The sequence below is a fragment of the Octopus bimaculoides genome, chromosome 3, assembly GCF_046866305.1.
Source record: "Octopus bimaculoides isolate indiv1 chromosome 3, ASM4686630v1, whole genome shotgun sequence".
Taxonomy (NCBI): domain Eukaryota; kingdom Metazoa; phylum Mollusca; class Cephalopoda; order Octopoda; family Octopodidae; genus Octopus; species Octopus bimaculoides.
Window position 1 is genome coordinate 140037208 of NC_142930.1, and position 20805 is coordinate 140058012.

The window sequence follows — 20805 nt, forward strand, 5'->3', positions numbered from 1 at the left end:
ATTTCTGCTACCACGTTAATTAAGGATATTCTTAGAATTTTTATAATGTGAGGAGCTGATTGCTGAGCACAGTCAGCTTCTCTTTCTGATGCACTAGATTCACTAGTTGGAGCCATTTCTCTGAAATTAAATTCTGCCAAAGTCAGCTTTACTTTTCATTCTTTGGGGGCTAATAAAAATAATATACCAGTTATAATAGGAGATTGACAGATGTGTGAAAATGTTGGACTGTGTACTTTGTGGTATGTGCTCTGGGTTCAAATCCCACCATGGTCTACTTGGGCAATAAACTTAATCACCTGGTTGTAACACCACTACTGCCACCACCTGGTGCATTGAGTGTTTTAGAGAAATTTGCTCTGTTGCAAACATTATGACCAAGTTCTATATCTAAGGATGCCATCCTCTCTAACTTCCACTAGTCATGAGAGTCCTGTAAAAGGTTATAAGTACTGCCTTTCCTTCTGAATAAAAGATGTAAAAAAAAAACCAATTACTGATGCAAATATTTTAGATCCAAATAACAGTACTGTCTTAGTGGGTCTCTGGGACAACACTCTTGGTTCCTTTCCAAACTATTTCAAATATTCTCTTCTTTATCATCTTGTTTTCAATTTTGTAAACATACACTTTTTTCTACTTGGTACAAAATCCCTGATAAAATTTAAGATTTCTTTACTATATCAGTTACTTATCCATAAATAATGTAATTTTGCTTTGTGTAAATATTTTTGTCACTAATTTTCTAAACTGTTTTGTTTTAGTTCAAAAACCGCCGCTGCCTCACTGAAAGAGAATGTAGATCGGTTGCATATAATTTCAAGTTATTGGAAGCTAACATGACTACTAACAGGACAGCCCTTTGTACCGAACATTGCCCTGTCGGATATATTGAAAACCCAGATGATCCAAATAGGTGCCTGAAGTGCAAAGCCAGATGTCCAAAAAGTTAGTAATTGCATTATTATCTTTTTAAGTTGATTTCTTTTTTCTTATCTTAAAATCTTTGAAAATGATTTATTTCATGTAGAATGAATTGTAGCAACTTTCATCACTATCATCCTCTTCATCATCATCATCATTTCACACCCACTTTTCCATGCTAGCTTAGTTTGTGGAGGTCGTTACCGTCTGAGTCATGCAGCACCACACTTCACAAACTCTTGTTTATTATTTGGTCTATATAAGGTGGCGAGCTGGCAGAATTGTTAGCACTCCGGGCAAAATGCTGCTAAGCATTTTGTCCGTCTTTGTGTTCTGAGTTCAAAATCTGCCAAGGTCAACTTTGCCCTCCATCCTTTCAGGGTCGATAAATTAAGTACCAGTGAAACACTGGGGTTGATGTAGTCATCTAGTTCCCCTCCCAAAAAATTTCAGGCCTTGTACATTTAGTAGAAAAGATTATTTGGTCTATATAACCTGACTAACAAAAATCCCTTGTTTGCACATTATTCATTTTCATAGTATCATTTCTGTCTTTTTCACTCTGTTCCTCTATTCCCGATTCTCAAAGCAACTGTTTCAGATTCTTGTAAATGTAGAAACATTTTTAAGTTTCCTGATATTGCATTTAGTATTTTATCAATGCACTTACCTGTATTGAAGAGGTAATGGTGATGGCAAACAGTATTAAGAATTACTTCTTTTACAAAGTGTTTGTTTCTGCTAACTCCTCTGTAATTTATTCTTCATATGAGAAATTCAATCCTTAAAAAGGCCTGGATTTGAGCATATTTCAGTTTATAAAAGTCTACAACATTTATAATTTGAGTAAAATAATAACTCTTGTCTTACTTTGCTGAACTGTATGATAAGCAATTAACTTCTAGATCTTTCTCAGTTTTTAATATACAAGGAAAAGATAGGCTGGATTGTTAAGAATTTTGTTTCTCAGTCGCTTGGTTTGGGGTTCAGTCCCAATGCAAAGTACTTTGAGTGAGGTGTCTTAAACAAATCTTTGGGTCAAAACTCTGTGAGTAAATTCAGAAGATGGAAAATGCCAAAAGCCTGTTGTACATGTGTGTGTGTGTGTGTTTGTATATATATGTTTGTGTCTCCTTGTCTTGATATTTGCTTGCTTATTGCAACTTTACTGTTCATACAAAAGCAATGACATTTGTTTGTAATCATCCATGAAAAACAGATCTGGCTATTGAGCTGTGTATGTTCAGAGGATTAAAGGAAATATTACCTTCTTCTTCAAACTGTAACATACTATAAAAAGTACTTCATATTAAACTACAAGATTGTTACTGATGAAATTTCATGAATTTTACTATTTTTCTCAATAGAATGTCCTGCCAAAGAAGTGAAGAGTATCTCATCTATCCAAAGTCTAAAAGATTGTACTGAAATAACAGGAGAATTGATTTTACAACATCTTAATGGTAATTTTTTTTCTTTCATATCAGTGGTATCAAATATACAGCCCTGAGGCTGGATATGGCCAGTGGCAATGTTTATTTAGCCCAGCCCTGGCTCAATTTTATAAAATAAATATAGAAAATGTATGTGTACAGAGCTGGAGCTCAACTAGAATTGTAATTAACACTGGTTCCTGTTAATCAAATTATTGCACTTTTGGCAGTCTTTACTTATCTCAGCCAATAGAAAAGAAGATTATGAATCCATATGCTAAAAAATGTGACCTATTTCTCCTTCATTTTCTCTATACATGCTGGGCTAAACCTCTCCCTCCCCTTGATGATCCATTAATGCTAGGCATCCAAATGCACTTTGAACATCCAATGCTGAGTTCCAAATAACTGCAATAGTGAAACATATGCAGTATAACCATAAACCTCTTTGTTTTTTTAACTCTTATTATTTATTTTTTTTCCTTTATTATTTTCAGGTGTTCTTGCTCAAGAACTGGAAGCAAATCTTGGGCAAATTGAAGAAGTTCACAATTTCATAAAAATTACCAGGTCAGATGGTTTAGTATCTTTGTCATCTTTCAAAAGCCTGAAGGTTATACACGGCAAGAAACTGGAAGATGATAGGTAGATAATGTTTCTGCTTTGATTTTCCTTTTTAAACTTGTAAGAAGAAATTTTATAATTATTTTTTATTCAGAAGACAGGATATTTCACCATCATCATTAGATGCAGCTTTGGCCATGTGGAAATGAACATTGCTCCATAACCATGTGATTTCTGGTTCCATCCTATTGTATAACACCTTGGGCTTACTTCTTTCATTGTAGCCTCAAACTGACCAATGCCATGTCAGTGAAATACTTAGACAGATATTGCACAGAAGCCTGTTGTATATATATGTGTATGTACATGTGTGTGAATGTTTTTTCTTTTTCCCTCCCACATATTCTTGCATCAACACTACGTAGGTGACATTGATACTGGGTTTATGTCTCCTGTGAACAATAAGTCCTCTCCAGTGCAATAAAAAAATACCTTAATAAACAGGTATGGGTTGGTGACTGGAAAGGTATCCAGCTGTAGAATAATACTTTAAGAAGTCTCATCTAACTCGTACCAGCATGAAAAAGTGGATGATGATGGCAAGGGCAACTACAATTTTATGTTTTTTTTTTCTCCTTTTTCTCCTGATGATATAGTTTGGACAATAGTTTTTCACCATTTGTCAAGGATCTCGTGGGATTTCTTTCTATATATTGTTCCAGTCAATTCAAATTGTCTATAGTTTATTTCTGGCCTGATATTTTTCTGTAGGTTTCAGTCATCACTATTTTGATATTTATGTGTTAGCATAATCCCTCATTTTGTCAGCAGTGATTGATTTCTGGTCTCAGAGGTTGTTTAATTGTTCTTCTAATTGGTGATACTAACCAACAAAATCAAGATGAAGTTTTACCATTGTGTTTGATGTTTTGCTGGTCCCTACTGAGAGGATTATATGATCTGTTCTCATTTTCAGATATGCTCTCTACCTCAGAGATAATGAAAACATTGAAGAGCTATTTTCTAAAGATGTAGAAAAGAATCTGGTTATAAAGCGAGGCAAGGTGTTTTTCCATGATAACAGACGTTTGTGCCAACACAAAATTCGAGAACTAATGAATTATACCAAATTGAATGCTTCCAACCATACAGAGCATGACATATCTACCTCCAATGGTGATCTTATTCCTTGTAAGCACAAATATTTTCATATTTTACATGAAATAATACAAAGTATTTGTTCATTTTTTTTTCACCCCTTCTATTTGCATGTATCTGTATAATCCAGTGCTCCACAAACGGTATGCCATGGCACACTGGTGTGCCACAGTATAACTTGAATATAAATTTTTTTCCCCTATACTATTAGTTATATTTTTAGTTCAGATGTGCTTCCGAATTTTGATCAGAATATAAGTGTACCGCAAGTGAAAAAAGGTTGCGGAGCAATGGTATAATCTGATATTGAGATATAACTAATGCTTTTCTGTAGAACAATTAATGTATTTAAATAGTAAATAATTTTACATGTAAATTTTAAAGCAGTGAATTGGTGGGGGTCATTAGAGCTTTCAATAGAATGTCTCACAGTATTTGTTTCAATACTCAGCATTCTATGTTCAAACCATGCCGTGGTTAACTTTGCCTTTCTGTCTTTTGAAACCAATAAAAAGGTAACTGTCCAGGGTAGTAGATTGGCAGAACTGTTATAGCATTATGTGAGATCCATTGTGGTATATATTCCAACCCATTGCCTAGCTATATCAACCCTGAAATGGCAGCCTTTCCTGAGAACATTATCAGTAGCATGTAGAGGAGAGGCTTGCATGCATGAGCAGCTGCAAGTCTTCAAAAAATCCTTACCCGGGTCTATGCATACAACTGCAGAGCTTCTCCACCCATATAATCAAGGTGTTACATCCAATGACTGGTGTAGCAGCTTTATAGTCAGCTGCTTCAAGGATAAAGGAGATACCTCAGATAGAAACAATTACAGAAGTATTAAACTGCTGGACCAGGCAATGAGAGTAACAGAGAGAGAGTTATAAGCTGATTGATTAGGGAAAAAAATTAGACTAGATGAGAACTTTGGTTTTGTGCAGAGGGGCAGTATTATAGATGCACTCTTCCTTGTGAGGCAGTTGCAGAAGTATCTTGCTAAAAGTAAACCATTGTAGTTGGCACTTGTTGATTTGGAAAAGCTTTTGACGGAGTCTTTTGCTTTGTTTTCTGGTGGTTTCTAAGGAAGTTAGGAGTAGACGAATGGCTTGTTAGAGCTGTGCAATCCATGTATAAGGGTACTGTCAGTAAAGTGAGAATCAACCATGAATACAATGTTGAATTTAGTGTATAAGTAGGAGTTCACCAGAGCTTGGTTCTCAGTTCCCTCCTATTTATCCCATGGGAACTATTATATGTTGATGAGCTCACTTTCATAGTGGAATATGTAACAGAATTGGAAATGAAATTCCAGATATGGAAGCAAAACTTAGAATCAAAGGGCAGTAAAGTTAACCGAGAAAAACCCAAAGTTGTAGTAAACAAGAAAGCAGATAAGACTCTCTTCCTGTCAAGTAAATGGCCCTTTTTCTGGGAACAAATTGGTAACATTGCTACTATGGGAAATTTTTGCTCCGCTTTGCCAGTACTCTCCAGGAACAAATTAACTCGTATATAGGGGTATTGCCCTTTATATATATATATATATATATATATATATATATATATATATATATATATACACATATACATACACACACAAAAGCAAATTAAGTAACTGTTTTATGAGGAAGTTACATTGGCAAATCAAGAATTTAAAATGTATAGCTTGTAAATAGGTCCTGCTAGTCGGTTCATTAATTAGGCATTTGATTAAAATTGCTTTGTTATTTCAATTCTCTAGACTCAATGGGGCTACTTTTCTCATTTAAAAGCCGTATTAAATTCAGAATAATTTAATAAGGACACAATAAAGAAAACGTTATTAAGTATATGTGAGATAATGTAATTTTATTTATTGTAAAAATGTAATTATAAATATTTAAGTTAGAAATACAAATTTATACTAACTTTTTAATTACTTTTTTTTTTAAAGAATTTTAAGAACATATTCTAGCTTTCTTCCAAAAAGGCTACACTTAAGGGAGTCAAAAAGCATTCACTTTAAATGTGTAAATATAATAGGAGATGTTTCAGTATTTAATTGTAATGCTATAGATACACAAGAGGTGGAGTGGGTTCACATGCACTTTGACATAGAAAAAGACTTTGAGCCAGATGGATAAGAATAATTGGTTGCTTGAGTGCCACTAGAGAGTATTCTGATTGCTCACTCCTGGGTTCAATCTCACTGCATGACCTTTTGGGCAAATATTTTCTTCCAATAGCCTCAGGCAACTCTAAACCTTACCTGTGAAAATGAGTTGGCTGCAGACTGAGAGAAAGCCTAATAATCCAAAGGGCCAGCCTTGTCACATATTGATCATGTGAAGTGGACAGGTGCTTGGAATACTCAGCCATGTACACTGTAATACAAGTAGGTAGTTTGTGTGTGTATGTGTGTGTGTGTGTGTGTGCATGATCCTTCTATTTATCTACATACTCACACACATATACATAGATATACACAGACACATGCATGTTCACACAAATTGTGTGTAGGCTTATCCATAATTTAAAGGGCTAACCTGGTCACATGCTGTGTCATGTTGATTAGGCCTTAAGGTCTGTATTAAAAATACAAATGTAGGGAGAATACTCAGTGGGTTGACATTGAGAAGGCAGTTCCATTGATTGAACAACTTAGAAAGTTTGTGAATGAAACTGACACAGATCTGTTCTTCAATTGGATGGTTTCAAACTAATACATATTTATTTCCTGAGATTAAACAGTTCAAAGGATTCATTTTCTACAACTAAAACAACTTAAAATTATAAAATAAGCAGAAGGAAATGCTAGATACCTTTTTTTTTTCCCCGCAAATATATTTAAGCTATTCATACTTACTAGGAGAAAGTATACACTGATAGATGTGAATGTTAAAACTTCCCTTAGAGAAGAATGTACTATTAAACATGGACTAATTGTTAGTGACCTCAGTGTAGGTGCTATGTGGACTTAGATGTGCAAGAGGATCTAGAGAAGGTTTAAAAACTGCTGCTGCTAAACATAAGTTCAGAGAGATTCTGGGTGATGCGTATGGCAAAAAAAGAGGTGGATATAGAGGCTTAACACTTAAGCATTTGAACCTGCTGTATCAGGGCCAAATATTCTATTTATTGTATGTTCAAACCAGCCAGATCCAGTTTGTCACACCTACCCTACTATGTCAGTCTAAAAATAAACAATCAGATTGAAATTTCGAAGCCACAAGATAATGCATGATTAATTCAAAGCAATGTGAATAAATAAGCATTGCTTTTGTCAAAGTAATCTGAATACCAAAGGGTTGAAACATAAAGAACAACTAGGTATTTCTGTGAGACAACCCCTGCTGTGAGTCCCATTTAAAATTTGTGGTTGAAACAAAGTATCATCCAGATAAAAGGTGATATACCAGCAGATTATTACTGTAGATAGTCATGAAAGTTAAAAGACTGGTTTGGAAAGACTTGAAGAAATGGAGCAGTAAAAAAGAGTATCAAGTAGCTAGAAGAGAAGCTAGACATCACATTTACAAAGCAAGAGGTTTGCCAATGTTTCACAATATAAAAATCAGAAGCATGGGATGTTTAATGTTGCAAAGTAGTGTATCAGTATGAATAAAGTTATGGTTAGGATAAAGTGTCTTTGGAATGACAGCATCACTCTTACAACAATGAGATGAAAGAGGCTCAGAAGTGATACAAGAAGAAATAATTGGTTGCAAAGAATGTGTGAGATGAATAAAAATGAGCTAAAGAAGACTCAGTTGAGGGACCAGCTAGTGAAACTGACAGTTATATGGTTGAAATAGCTTTTTAGGATATGAAAGTGGTGAGTTGCTGAAAATAACTGGTGAAACAGAGCTGAAACCACTTGACTAATCAACCACAACCAGTTAGTTCAGGAAGGTGCCATATTCAATGACTAGCGTAACAGTATCATCATCATCAATTGCTACAAAAGTAAAATTACTTTGGAGAGAAGCAACTACTCTGGTAGCAAACTAATGGATGAAGTTATGGTAGTAACAGAAATAGTTATAGCACAACTGATTAGGATGTGAATTAACTTAGATGAGATGCAGTTTAAATTTGCACTAGGCAAAATACCATTGATGCCCTCTTCTTACAGAGACAAGTACAGAAGTTCATTTCTAAGAACAATACACTAATATTTGTTTTAACTGGAGAAACATTTTAACAAGGTTTTCTGTAGATTGGAATCTTTATGATATAGATAGGTGTCTATCAAGGCGCACTTCTCAGCTCCTTCTATTTATTGTTGGTTGTTCTCTACATTATGATAGAGGTGTAAATTCTCTATGTTGATGACTTAATATCCATGGCTAATTTGTTAAGGTGTTGGAGAAGAAATTCCAAAATATGAATTAAAGTTTAGAATCAAGTAAAACTTTATAAAAACAAAATGTTTAGTTAGCAGGAAAAAGACAGTACTCTCCTGCCATCTGGGAGATGGCCATGCTCAATCTGCAGGAAAAGAATTGGTAAGAATTGCTTGTTGTGTAGTACACAAGAAATGCAGTGGAATCACAAGCAAGCTAATAGAGTTGGACTAACAGTAACAACACTCATAGCTGACCTAATTAGCAGTGGAGGAGGAGGTTAAAAAAATGGAGTAAGAACAGTGATAATGGCTTGGTATGCCAGCAGCAAAGGGATTCTCTCTCTAAGTGAAGGGCAGATTATATAGAGCTTGTGTACAAAGTGCAGTGTTACATGGTAGTGAACCATATGTATTGAAAATGAAGGATGTGCAAAAACTGGAGAGAAATGGGGCAAGCATGCACTGTGAGATATGTGTTTCAGGTGTTTAGGAACAATAGAGAACAGATGAACTGTGTGTTGGAAAAAACTGGGTATAAAAGGAATCAAATGTAATGTACAAGATAACAGAATGCAATGGTAAGATCATGTGATGTGTATGGCTAGTCAGATAAAAGTGTGCTAGGTAATCCAGATGAAAGGAACTTAAATGCAAGAGAAGAAGACACGAGAGATATCTGAAGCTAATCTCTGAAGGTTGAATGTCATAAAGGAGGACAGCAAAAATAGTTGGGATGCTTTGCTGCAGAAAACTCTTCTGACCCATGCAAGCATGGGAAAACAGTTGTAAAATGACAGTGGTAATGGTGTTTGATTTAAGAAGAAAATTATTTTTTTTTATTATCAATTTTTACATTTGTTTTCCATGCTGGAATGGGTTGAACAAATTCATCACAATTTAGTCAGTTCTTACTGGGAACCACTGTGTTGATAGACTGATAATTAGGTTTAATTTTTGGCACCTGCAATAGAGAGGTTGTTCTGTTCTCAGCAAAACCAGACTAAAGAGTCCCTTCCACCCAACTCTTTTATAGAATATTACTTCTCCTGGTCCTAAAATAAAATAATCCACCTTATTTATAGACTATATTTTACATAATTCTAGATATGCCTGTAAAATATTACTTTACATCTTGAAAATAAAATTGATTTTTCTTCTTTGTTTTAAATTCTAGGTCAGACCAAAAATTTGAACCTCACTATTATATCAACTGCTTCAGCATTTGCGATTTTGAAATGGAACAGGTTTGAAATGGATGATTCTCGAGAAATGCTTGGTTATGTTATATATTATCGTGAAGTGTAAGTTCAAATTTAGTTATCATTTATTTTTTCTTTTAGCTCTCTTTCTCTCTCTCTCTCTCTCTCTCTCTCTCTCTCTCTGCTACATTATTTAAATGATGGTACGGTGTAGTGTGAAGATGTACCTTCCTAGCAGTTGGAGCTATAGTACAGGAGTCCCTATATTAGCTTGTGTCTAAGTGAAGCTTCCCTAACCTTATACAGGGTATCCACAAAGTCTGGGTACATGGAGTAAACAAAATCATAACATAAACAATTAAATATAAAAAATAATAATTTCTTAAAGTATGTGTTAATCCCCATGTACCCAGACTTTGTGGACACCCTGTATATGATATAGTTTTATATATATATAGATATTTTCGATCTAGTTTGGATTCTTTGCCATCAAATTTGATTGCAAAGAATTCAAATTTGATGGCAAAGAATCCAAACTAGATCGAAAACATCTATATATATATATTTCCTGGTTTCCTTCTGCTTTGCTTATAACTCTTTCACTAAGTTTACATTATTCTCATAATAATCCAACCTCTTTTCATAAACATTAAGAACAACCACTGGTTCTTCCCAATTTCTGTCTATGAATTCCACTCAAAAGGCATTGGTTGACCCATGGCTATAGTACGACACACTTGCTCAAGGTGCCACACAGTGAAACTGAACTTAAAACCACTTGATTTCAAAGTGAACTTAGTAACCTCACTTATACTATATGCATCGTCATCACCATCATCATCATTTCAACGTCCACTTTTCCATGCTTGCATGGGTCAGGCTGAATTTATTTGAGACAGATTTTCTATAGCTAGATACCCTTCCTACTGCCAACCCTCACCTGTTTCCAAGCAATGCAACATTTCCCCTTGGCCAGATTTTATCCTTGCAGAATATTGGAAATGAATGACACTCCTTGTGTAACAGTGATACTCATTTATAACTGTCATGTGATATCATAACAAGGAGACACCACCACACACCTGTAAAAGGTGCTTCTTCCAGCTTCTATCTACTAAATCCAGTAACAAGGCTTTGGCTGGCCCAGGGCTATAGTAGAAGATACTTGCCCGAGGTGCCACACAGTGGGACTGAACCCAGAACTGTGTGGTTGGGAAGCAGACTTCTTACCACACTCTCTTTACTCTTTTACTTGTTTCAGTCACTTGACTGTGACCATGCTGGAGCACCGCCTTTAGTTGAGCAAATCGACCCCGGGACTTATTCTTTGTAAACCTAGTACTTATTCTATCGGTCGCTTTTGCCAAACCGCTAAGTGACGGAGACATAAACACACCAGCATCGGTTTGTCAAGCAATGCTAGGGGGACAAACACAGACACACAAACACACACACACACACATATATATATATATATATACATACATATATACGACAGGCTTCTTTCAGTTTCCGTCTACCAAATCCACTCACAAGGCTTTGGTCGGCCTGAGGCTATAGTAGAAAACACTTGCCCAAGATGCCACGCACTGGGACTGAACCCGGAACTATGTGGTTGGTAGGCAAGCTACTTACCACACAGCCACTCCTGCGCCTAGCCATTTTCTATGAAAAATTTCTTTTTTGTTTTTATTCCAGTTTTGATGTTAATTTGCTAAATGATCTTAAATTAATTTTAATTATGTTGCTTTTATCAATTTCAGAGCCGATAAAAATGTTCCACTTTTTGAAAAACAAGACCTTTGCATTGATAGATTGTAAGTATACCTGTCATCATTGTGCACATCTTTAAAATAATGAAAATTATCTGTTGAATGTGATATTATTATCACCATCATCATCATTTTTTTTCCATGCTGGCATGCATTGGACGGTTTGACAGGAGTCGGTCAGCCATGGAGCTGTCTTGACTCCAGTCGTCTGTTTTGGCATGGTTTCTACAGCTAGATGCCCTTCCTAATGCCAACCACTTTACAGAGTGTGCCGGGTGCTTTTTATGCATCACTGTCACAGATGCATTTACACAGCACTGGCACAAGTGCATTTTTGTAGCACCAGCTTGAGTACATTTTATACGGCACTAACATGATTGCATTCTATGTGTGACACAACTGAAATATGTAACAGAGAAAATAATGTATACTAATAATCTCTAAACATTACTTCCATAGTGAAGACATTTAGCCTGGTGGTTAGGGCGTTGAGCTCAAAGTTGGCATTTCCTGAGTTCAATTCTCAAACCGGGTGGCATAGTGTATCTTTGAGTAAAGCATTTCATATCACATAGTCCAGACAATTCAGCTGAAAATAATTTACCAGTAGCAGTTGGGAGTTAACTTTACAATGGACTGGCATCCCATTTAGCAGAGAGTCTAGTAGTTTGAGTTGCCAAAATGTTGTCAGAGGCTAGGATAAGCTCCTGTCTTGTAAGACTGGAGACTCAAGGCAGGCTTACCTCCACAATGCTAACTTAGGTAAAATGTTTTCTTGATTAGAAAGGATCTTGGAATCAAATTACTTTACAGAAGCAATATTGTACTTTGTTCCTCTTCAGACATTAATTTATACTTGAGTTTTAAATACATGAACAAAAGAAAACTAGTTAGAAACAATACTTAATCACAGATGTTATATGTATATATATATATGTATATATATATGTGTGTATATATATATATATATCAGCATTTTCTTGTCTCCCAATCTATTACCCCTTCACTGTCTCTCTGCGAAATTCCTTCAGGATATTCCCTCAGCGTTGACTATTTTCGTCTCCTGTCTGGCCCTAAGGCCTTATTTTGTTTGTTTACTTCTGTCTGTCATACAGCTACTAACTGTCTTGTTTTGGAGTACATTTATTCCACATTTGTATGTTGATTGTATCGCATTCTTGTTTGTACATTTTCTGTCTTGTTTTCCTTGTTGGCTCCCCAGTTCCTGGCAACATGTGCCACAGGTAAGCAAAAAATTGTGATAGCCTAGTAACTGATGAGGAGCTGGTGTCCATCTATGCCTGTTTCTCGTTTGTTTGTGCATTTATTATATATTTTCAACTATATATATATATATGATGGCACTCCGTCGCTTGCGACGTCGAGGGTTCCAGTTGATCCGATGAACGGAACAGCCTGCTTGTGAAATTAACGTGCAAGTGACTGAGAACTCCACAGACACGTATACCTTTAACGTAGTTCTCGGGGATATTCAGCGTGACACAGTGTGACAAGGCTGACCCTTTGAATTACAAGCACAACAGAAACAGGAAGAAAGAGTGAGAGAAAGTTGTGGTGGAAGAGTACAGCAGGGTTCGCCACCATCCCCTGCTGCGGCCTCGTGGAGCTTTAGGTGTTTTCACTCAATAAACACTCACAACGCCCAGTCCGGGAATCGAAACTGCGATCCTATGACTGCGAGTCCGCTGTCCTAACCACTGGGCCATTGTGCCTCCACACACACACACACGCACGCACACACACACACACACACACACACACACACACACACACACATACACACACACACACACACATATATATTTGTATATATATAAAGTATATAGAAGGGATTATAATCCAAGCTATGCCCTCGTGAAGCACATCTGTGTATTGCTTTGAATTTATATCTGATGATTTACAGTTGGGCGATGTTCTACGTGTATGTATATTTCTATTATGAATGTATTTTACTTTTATTATTATTAATATTTATATTCATAAAATGCATTACCCATATTGTAATGGAACATGTGTAACACAAAATTAAAATGGATTCACATTGCAGTCTTTATTTTTATATATATATATATATATATATATACACACGGTCGCTACACAGATGACTGTATAGGTGCCACCTCCCTCTCCCGCGAACAGCTCTGCCTTTTCATCTCCTTCCTCTCTAACTTCCACCCTGCTCTTGACTTTACTTCTACCATCTCTGACACCTCTGTCAACTTCCTCGACATCTCTCTTTCCATCAACCCCCCTCCAACTCTCTAACTACCTCCGCCTTCTTCAAACCCACTGACTCCCACCTCTACCTCAACTTCTCCTCCTCCCATCCATTCCACACCAAATGAGCCATCCCCTACTCCCAGTTCCTCCGCCTCCGACGTTTGTGCAGCCTGGACCAGGATTTCGAGACCCAGTCCCAGTATCTTGCTCGTCTGTTCATGCATCGAGGATACCCCTCCCACCTTGTCCAATCCGCCCTCGCCCGCGCTCGTCGAATCGACCGCACCACCACCCTCTCTCCTCCCCACACCAATCCCCTAACCGTACCCCCTTCCCACTCCGTTTCCACCCTGCCACCCTACCCCTTCGTCGGAGGATCCTACGGGCCTTCCGTCGCCTCCAGCTCGATCCCACTACCCACCCCATTTTCCCCAACCCACCCCTATCCGCTTTCAAACGCGCCCGCAACCTACGCGATCTACTGGTCCGCAGTACCTTCTCCTCTTCCTCCCCACCCCCACCCGGCTCCTTCCCGTGCTCCAGATCCTGCTGTCACACCTGCCCCTTCATCACCAACACTACCTCTGTCACCGGATCGAACCTACAAACACTTCACATTCCACACAGTTTCACCTGCACCTCCTCCAACCTTATTTACTGCATCAAATGCACCCTGTGCAACCAATTCTACGTGGGGCAGACGGGCCGCCGGCTGGCCGACCGTTTCACCGAACACCTAAGGGACGTTCGGCTAGGTTCGGACTCCCCCGTCGGCCGTCACTTCCAACTGGCCAACCACTCTCCCTCTAACATCTCCATTTTTGGCCTCGCCCTGCACCATGGGTCCACTCCCTCGCGACTCCACTTGGAGCAACGCTACATTTTCAACCTTAATTCTTCTTTCCCCTTCGGACTCAACGCAGCCCTCTCTTCCTTATGACGCTCCCCTTTACGTCCCTGCAACACTTTTCTTTATTTATTATTTTTTTTTGTTTGTTTATTTATTTTTTTTATTGTTTATTTTTCTTTTTTTACCCACCCCCTCGTCCCCTTTACATTATATCCATTATTCTCTTGTTATTACACTCACTACTTTTTTCCACTTTTTATCTCACCCCTACCTACACGCACACATACCCACACACAAAAAATACATGCACCCATACACACACATGTAAGCACACCTACCCCAACACACCACACACACACAACACATATGCATGCACTCACACGCTCAGACTCGCCCACACACTTATACAAACGCACATACACACGCCCACTTGCGCATACACACGCACGCTAACAATCATGCAAACATACACACACACACACACCCAAGCATACACACCCTTGCACACATAACCCACATATACCCCCATTCACAAATACCTCCCACACACCTGACAACCCATACATACCCCCATTCACACATACCTCCCATACACCTACACACACACCTCCCACACACCTTACATATATACCGCCCACATACATGACAAACATACATACGCGCCATCACACACACATAGCCGAACGCACATATATACACACACACACACCCATATATACGCGCACATACAAAATACACACGTACACGTACCCAACACCTACAACCCCACACAAACACGAACACACACACACTCAAATAACCACCTGTTGACCTTCTACCTACACTGTCTATAGCGTCCACTAACCAGTCCTGCTACTAATTTCTTCCACTATGTCATACACACACACAAACACACTAACAGATAAACCACCAAACCATGCACACACACACACGCACACACATACATACGCACACACACGTTCTGTTATCACACACACACTCGCAGACTTCCGCACACGCACAGATATTCATCTCCCTTTTTCACTCTCCTGTCTTAGAAAGAACTTTTCCCCCACCACCTCCTCTTCCGGTCTTTTCATAATGTAACCTCGTGGGCATCGGTACCATTTTCCTCTTTCTCCGTTCTTCCATTCTCCGAACTTTCCATCTTTCCGACGAAGGGCTACGCCTGAAACGTCATACACTCTCTCTTTCCTTTCCTGAGCGTCCAATAATACTATCCATATCACGTCCTCACTTTGTTGTTTTTTTGTTTTTTTGTTATTGTTTTTTTAACTATATATATATATATATATATATATATACATAATAATAATAATAAATGGAGCAAAACGCATATAAATAGAAGTTCCTTTAATTCCTACACATGTTTCAAAATATATGAGAGCTCTTCTACAAAGAAGTAAGAGCTGCTGGAATTCCTCATATATTCATCTTCAGGGAATCAACATATAAAAGCAGGACAAATACGAAATGATGAGGTAATGTGTCTATGTGTGTGTGTGTGAGTACGTATATAATCTTTTATTTTAATTTTTTTTAACCCCAGATGGAAAACAGTTCAAAAGCCGAAAGACCGTAAAGAGCCCAAAGATAATCAAGAATTTCATGTACTTACTGAACTTAAACCATGGACACTTTATGCCACTTATTTAAAGACTGATACTCTCTCTACAGCCAAGTCAACCGGAATGAGTGATGTTGAATATTTTAGAACAACGACTGGTGGTAAGTACTCCACTTCCTCTGTTTGTAGGTGAGCTTTTTTCTTTTGGTATGCCCAGTTTATGTGAGGAGCCTAAATGCTATTTACTTGCCTGCAACTCTGCTTTCTGTCAATGGAGTCTCTACTCTATAACTCAACCATGGTTGATAAAATCAGCTAACTCCCTCTCAGTGAAATTACTGGCCTTGTGCCAACATTTGAAACCATTATTTTTACTCACTTAGTTAGTGTTATATGGACTGCTAGATTTGTTTGTTATTCGTCCTATATTTCGATGTGGTTCGTCTGGGGTCCCTGTTTCATTGTTGTTTTGAGTGACTGTCGAGGTTGAAGGTTATTGGGATATATATGGCGAGGAAGACATTCTTGTTTCTTGATAATTAACATTCGGTGAGTGAGTTCTTTGTTTATAGTTAATAAATAAATGTAATAACTAAATAATACAACTCGTTGTGTTTTCTCTGCGAGTCCCCCGAGAGAAATACAACAGTTAGCAAATTAACCAATTAACTAATCAATTGTTTGACTAATCATTTGATCATTCAATCATTCTATTAGTTTATCTAAGTCCTTTTGTCGCCATTCACAACTTAATCAATGTTGTTTGCGGGGTACACCATCTAGATCATACATAAATCTGATGCATACTTACATCTGCTTGCAACTTTTTAACATTTACAAAATTAATTCATAAGCTTCTTAATGATTTTCTTGTTCTATTCTTTAACCTTCAGTTCCTACCAACCCAACAAACCTGAAAATAACTGCGAAAAGAGTTGGAGAGCTGATAGTTTCATGGGACCCACCAAAAGAACCTAAAGGAGAAGTAGATCACTACTTTGTTTACTGGCAGTCTGAAGTTCTTAATGTTGCAGACTACAGTATTCGAGACTATTGTGAAAATCGTAAGAATTTTTACCTCCTTACTCATAATTTCATATCAAACATTGTCTTCACCTTTATACTTTATCTATGTCTGAGTGATTATGGAATTAATACTCTTTTTGGTATTTTGTGGTTTAAACTAATTCTATTCTGGCTTTTTTATTTTATTTTATTAATTTATTTTTTTATTACAGGGTTAAAACCAACTGCAAAACAAGATGAAAAAAGAAAACCGATAGCTAATGATACCTTCAATGAAAACTGTTGTGAATGTCCAAAAGATAAAAAAGTTGATAAAACTGAAGAGTCTGAAAGACAAATGCAGATCTTCTTTGAGAATTTCCTACACAATAATGTCTTCGTTAAGAGGTATTTTATTACATTAAAGTGTTGATAATAATTGCAATGTACTGCTTGATTTGATTATAATTTCTTACAGTGTTTTTCTTAATTTCAATCATTTTTTTGAAGTTTCATAAATTTTTTTTTTTTATCACTGATAAAGTAACTTAATTGTTGGATTGTAATCTTAATTTGTTTCTTGGTTTGATGCCATTGCCTGGTTCTATAGCTCCTTAGTAGAGTTGACTCTATTAACCCTTTAGTGTTCAAATTACTCTGTCAAATGTAAAACTTATTTATTCATATTGTTTTGAATTAATAATATATTGTCTCATAACTTTGAGATTTTGATGCTGTTATATCTATTTTTAGAATGGCGTTGTAGGGTAGGTGTGAGAGGTTAGATCAGGCCAGTTTGAACATAAAACAGAAGAAATATCTGGGCCAGATATGGCCGGTTTAAACACTAAAGGGTTAAAGCATTCAGGACAGATACCTAATCTAATAGTAACTTCCTTGCTCTCCACCACCAGTCCTACAAAGTCTGGAAAGGGTCGTGAGAGCAGTTCTTCCTCCTAACTGATCCATAAAAACGAAACTAAAGAATCGTTTCAAAACTGAAAAGTTGCAGTGGTTCTGGTGCCTTCAGTATAATTGAGAAACCATATTTAATGATAGTTTCTAGAGAATATGTTGCTCTGAGAAGCCACTGCCATCTCTGTCTGCTGAGTTTGTCCACATTTGTTGATTTCCTAGAAATTTTCATCCATGCTTAGATTGGAATCTCAGCTATGCTGTGGATCCAAAGAGATGGCTGCAATTCATCAATGAGGTCCTCTAATGTTGATTTCAAATTTTGGTACAACGCTAGCAATTTCAGAGTGGGGTTAAGTTGACTGCATCAACCCCATCAACCTAGCTTTTTTTATAATAAAAAAGAAAAATTATTTGAAGCTTGATTGTTAGTCAGTCTTTAAAATTATTTTATGCATTATATATATTATTTTCTTTTCTTTTCAGACCTCCTGATGTCTCCCTATCAGACGATTCCCATAATCGACATCGGCGAGAGGCAGTGATTGAGGACCCTCACGCAGCTGGTAAATATTTACCAGCACACAACAATTTCAGCCGACCCAATGCTTCAAGACAGAGTACTGAGCGACCTTTCCTTGCAATGGCTGTCTATAACAGCAGAAGTGTTGTGATTGGGAATCTTGCACATTTCCAGGAATACAATATAGAAGTACGTATCCAATACTCATATAGTCTGTTACTGAATCACTGACATAAACCATTTCCTATGTTAATACTAATTGTATTGATTTAAATGTAATTATAACAAATGAAACCAGTTTGCTTATATATTGATGAAGATATAGTGAAGGTACATGGCTTAGTAATTTGGGTATTTGGCTCATAATCATAAGGTCGTGCATTTGATTCGTGGTGGCACATTGTGCCCTTGAACAAGACACCTTATTTCACGTTGTTCCAGTATACTTAGCTGGCAAAAATGAGTTGTATCTGTAAATCAGAGGGCCAGCCATGTCACATTCTGTGCCACACTGAATCTCCCTGAGAAGGGTACGTGTGTCTGTGGAGCGCTTAACCACTTTCATGTTAATTTCACAAGCATGCTGTCCCATTGATCAGATCAACTGGAACCTCGTCATCATAACCAATGGAGTGCCATTTTTTTTTTTTTTTTTTCTATAGTGATAGTTATAATTTAATTGTATTTATATTGCAATTAGTGAACAACGGTAACAGTTATCCAACAGACAAATTACTGGTTTTGCTGATGACAAGAGTGATAAGGGAGTGTCTGAATCTTAGTGTAACCTAGATTCAAGATACCTCAAAGTAGACTTTGCAAAGACATAAATTTTAGAAAGTAGGTGAGAAGGCAGAATTCTGCTGCTATCAAGGAAATGGCCATGCTTAAATATGCAGAAAAGGAGTAGATAGAACTCCATGTGATCTATCTCCTCTCTCTACTGTCCCCTCTTGGCCATTCAGTCCCTTGCATCTCTCCTACCCTATTCACAGAGCCCATCTCACCTGTGCAACAAGCTAATCCATACTTAATGCTCCCCTCCATCTCTCTCTCTCTCTCTCACACACACACACACACTCTCTCTCTCTCTCTCTCTCTCTCTCTCTCTCTCCTTTCTCTTTCTCATCATGATGCCTAAGTCACAAAGGATTGCATCAGATTTCGCAGTATCCAGTACAACCCTCTACTTATCTTCCTATGCTACAACCCCCCCCCCCTCTCCCGCCTCGCTCAAAATCTTTCTTATCACCATCCAATCATCCATCATCATCATCATCTTGACTACTCACCACTCAGACTATCCCTTGTCAGTGAACTCATTTATTGACTTCCATCACCACTGATCATTTCTGCAATCATCCATCACTTTTTCTTATCAGCAGACATGTTGCTGTCATTACTTTAACATTGTATCTAGGATTACATTAACCAATGCATTTTTTTCCTTAAGATAAGGGAGTGTGATTCAAAGGAGAGTTGCATGCTATTTTTAGCATGTCACACAACCATATAGAAGCCACCATAGCTCATTGTTTAGTTGTTGACCCTAATGAAGTAACCCACACCTAGATCCCTCTTTCTCTTTATATATTTAAGATGGTAGGGTATGATTTGAGGGAATTTGACTGCTATTTTATGTCTGTTGTGTGACCATATAGAGTTCTATTTATAGCTGGGATGTTGTTGTTGTTGTTGTTGTTGTTGTTGTTGTTGGCACTCCGTCGCTTATGACGTTGAGGGTTCCAGTTGATCCGATCAACGGAACAGCCTGCTTGTGAAATTAACATGCAAGTGGCTGAGCACTCCACAGACACATGTAGCCTTAACGTAGTTCTCGGGGGATATTCAGCGTGACACAGTGTGACAAAGCTGACCCTTTGAATTACAGGCACAACAGAAACAGGAAGTAAGAGTGAGAGAAAGTTGTGGTGAAAGAGTACAGCAGGGTTCGCCACCATCCCCTGCCGGAGCCTCGTGGAGCTTTAGGTGTTTTTGCTCAATAAACACTCACAACGCCCGGTCTGGGAATCGAAACTGCGATCCTATGACCGCAAGTCGGCTGCCCTAACCACTGGGCCATTGTGCCTCCACGTATAGCTGGGATAGACAGCCTTGTCTACATGAGATGTGGCTCATCATTAGGCTGGTTGCACAACAAAAGATTTCAGAGTAATTTTTTTATTGTTGGGTGGACCATTCAGAAACTCCTGCAGGTTGCAGTTTACTCATGGCTGGTTTTATGGCTTATGGCTCCCTGTGGAAGAAAATTGATGTGGGTGGATGGGTACTACTAAAGCAGAGTGGTCCCGAACACGCATCCG

At 37.6% G+C, this 20805-nt stretch overlaps 1 protein-coding gene across 2 annotated transcripts in view; it reads left to right on the plus strand.

Annotated features, from left to right (window-relative positions):
• LOC106876722 (insulin-like peptide receptor) overlaps positions 1-20805 on the plus strand; it is a 161330-nt gene that overhangs the window by 113346 nt on the left and 27179 nt on the right. For both annotated transcript variants that reach the window (XM_089349744.1, XM_089349743.1), the window contains 10 exons: positions 765-948; positions 2292-2387; positions 2855-3002; positions 3898-4112; positions 9584-9710; positions 11372-11425; positions 16021-16199; positions 16932-17102; positions 17277-17451; positions 18445-18670. In XM_089349744.1, coding sequence (XP_089205870.1) covers positions 765-948; positions 2292-2387; positions 2855-3002; positions 3898-4112; positions 9584-9710; positions 11372-11425; positions 16021-16199; positions 16932-17102; positions 17277-17451; positions 18445-18670 — 1575 coding nt within the window. The remainder of the gene's footprint in view (positions 1-764; positions 949-2291; positions 2388-2854; positions 3003-3897; positions 4113-9583; positions 9711-11371; positions 11426-16020; positions 16200-16931; positions 17103-17276; positions 17452-18444; positions 18671-20805) is intronic.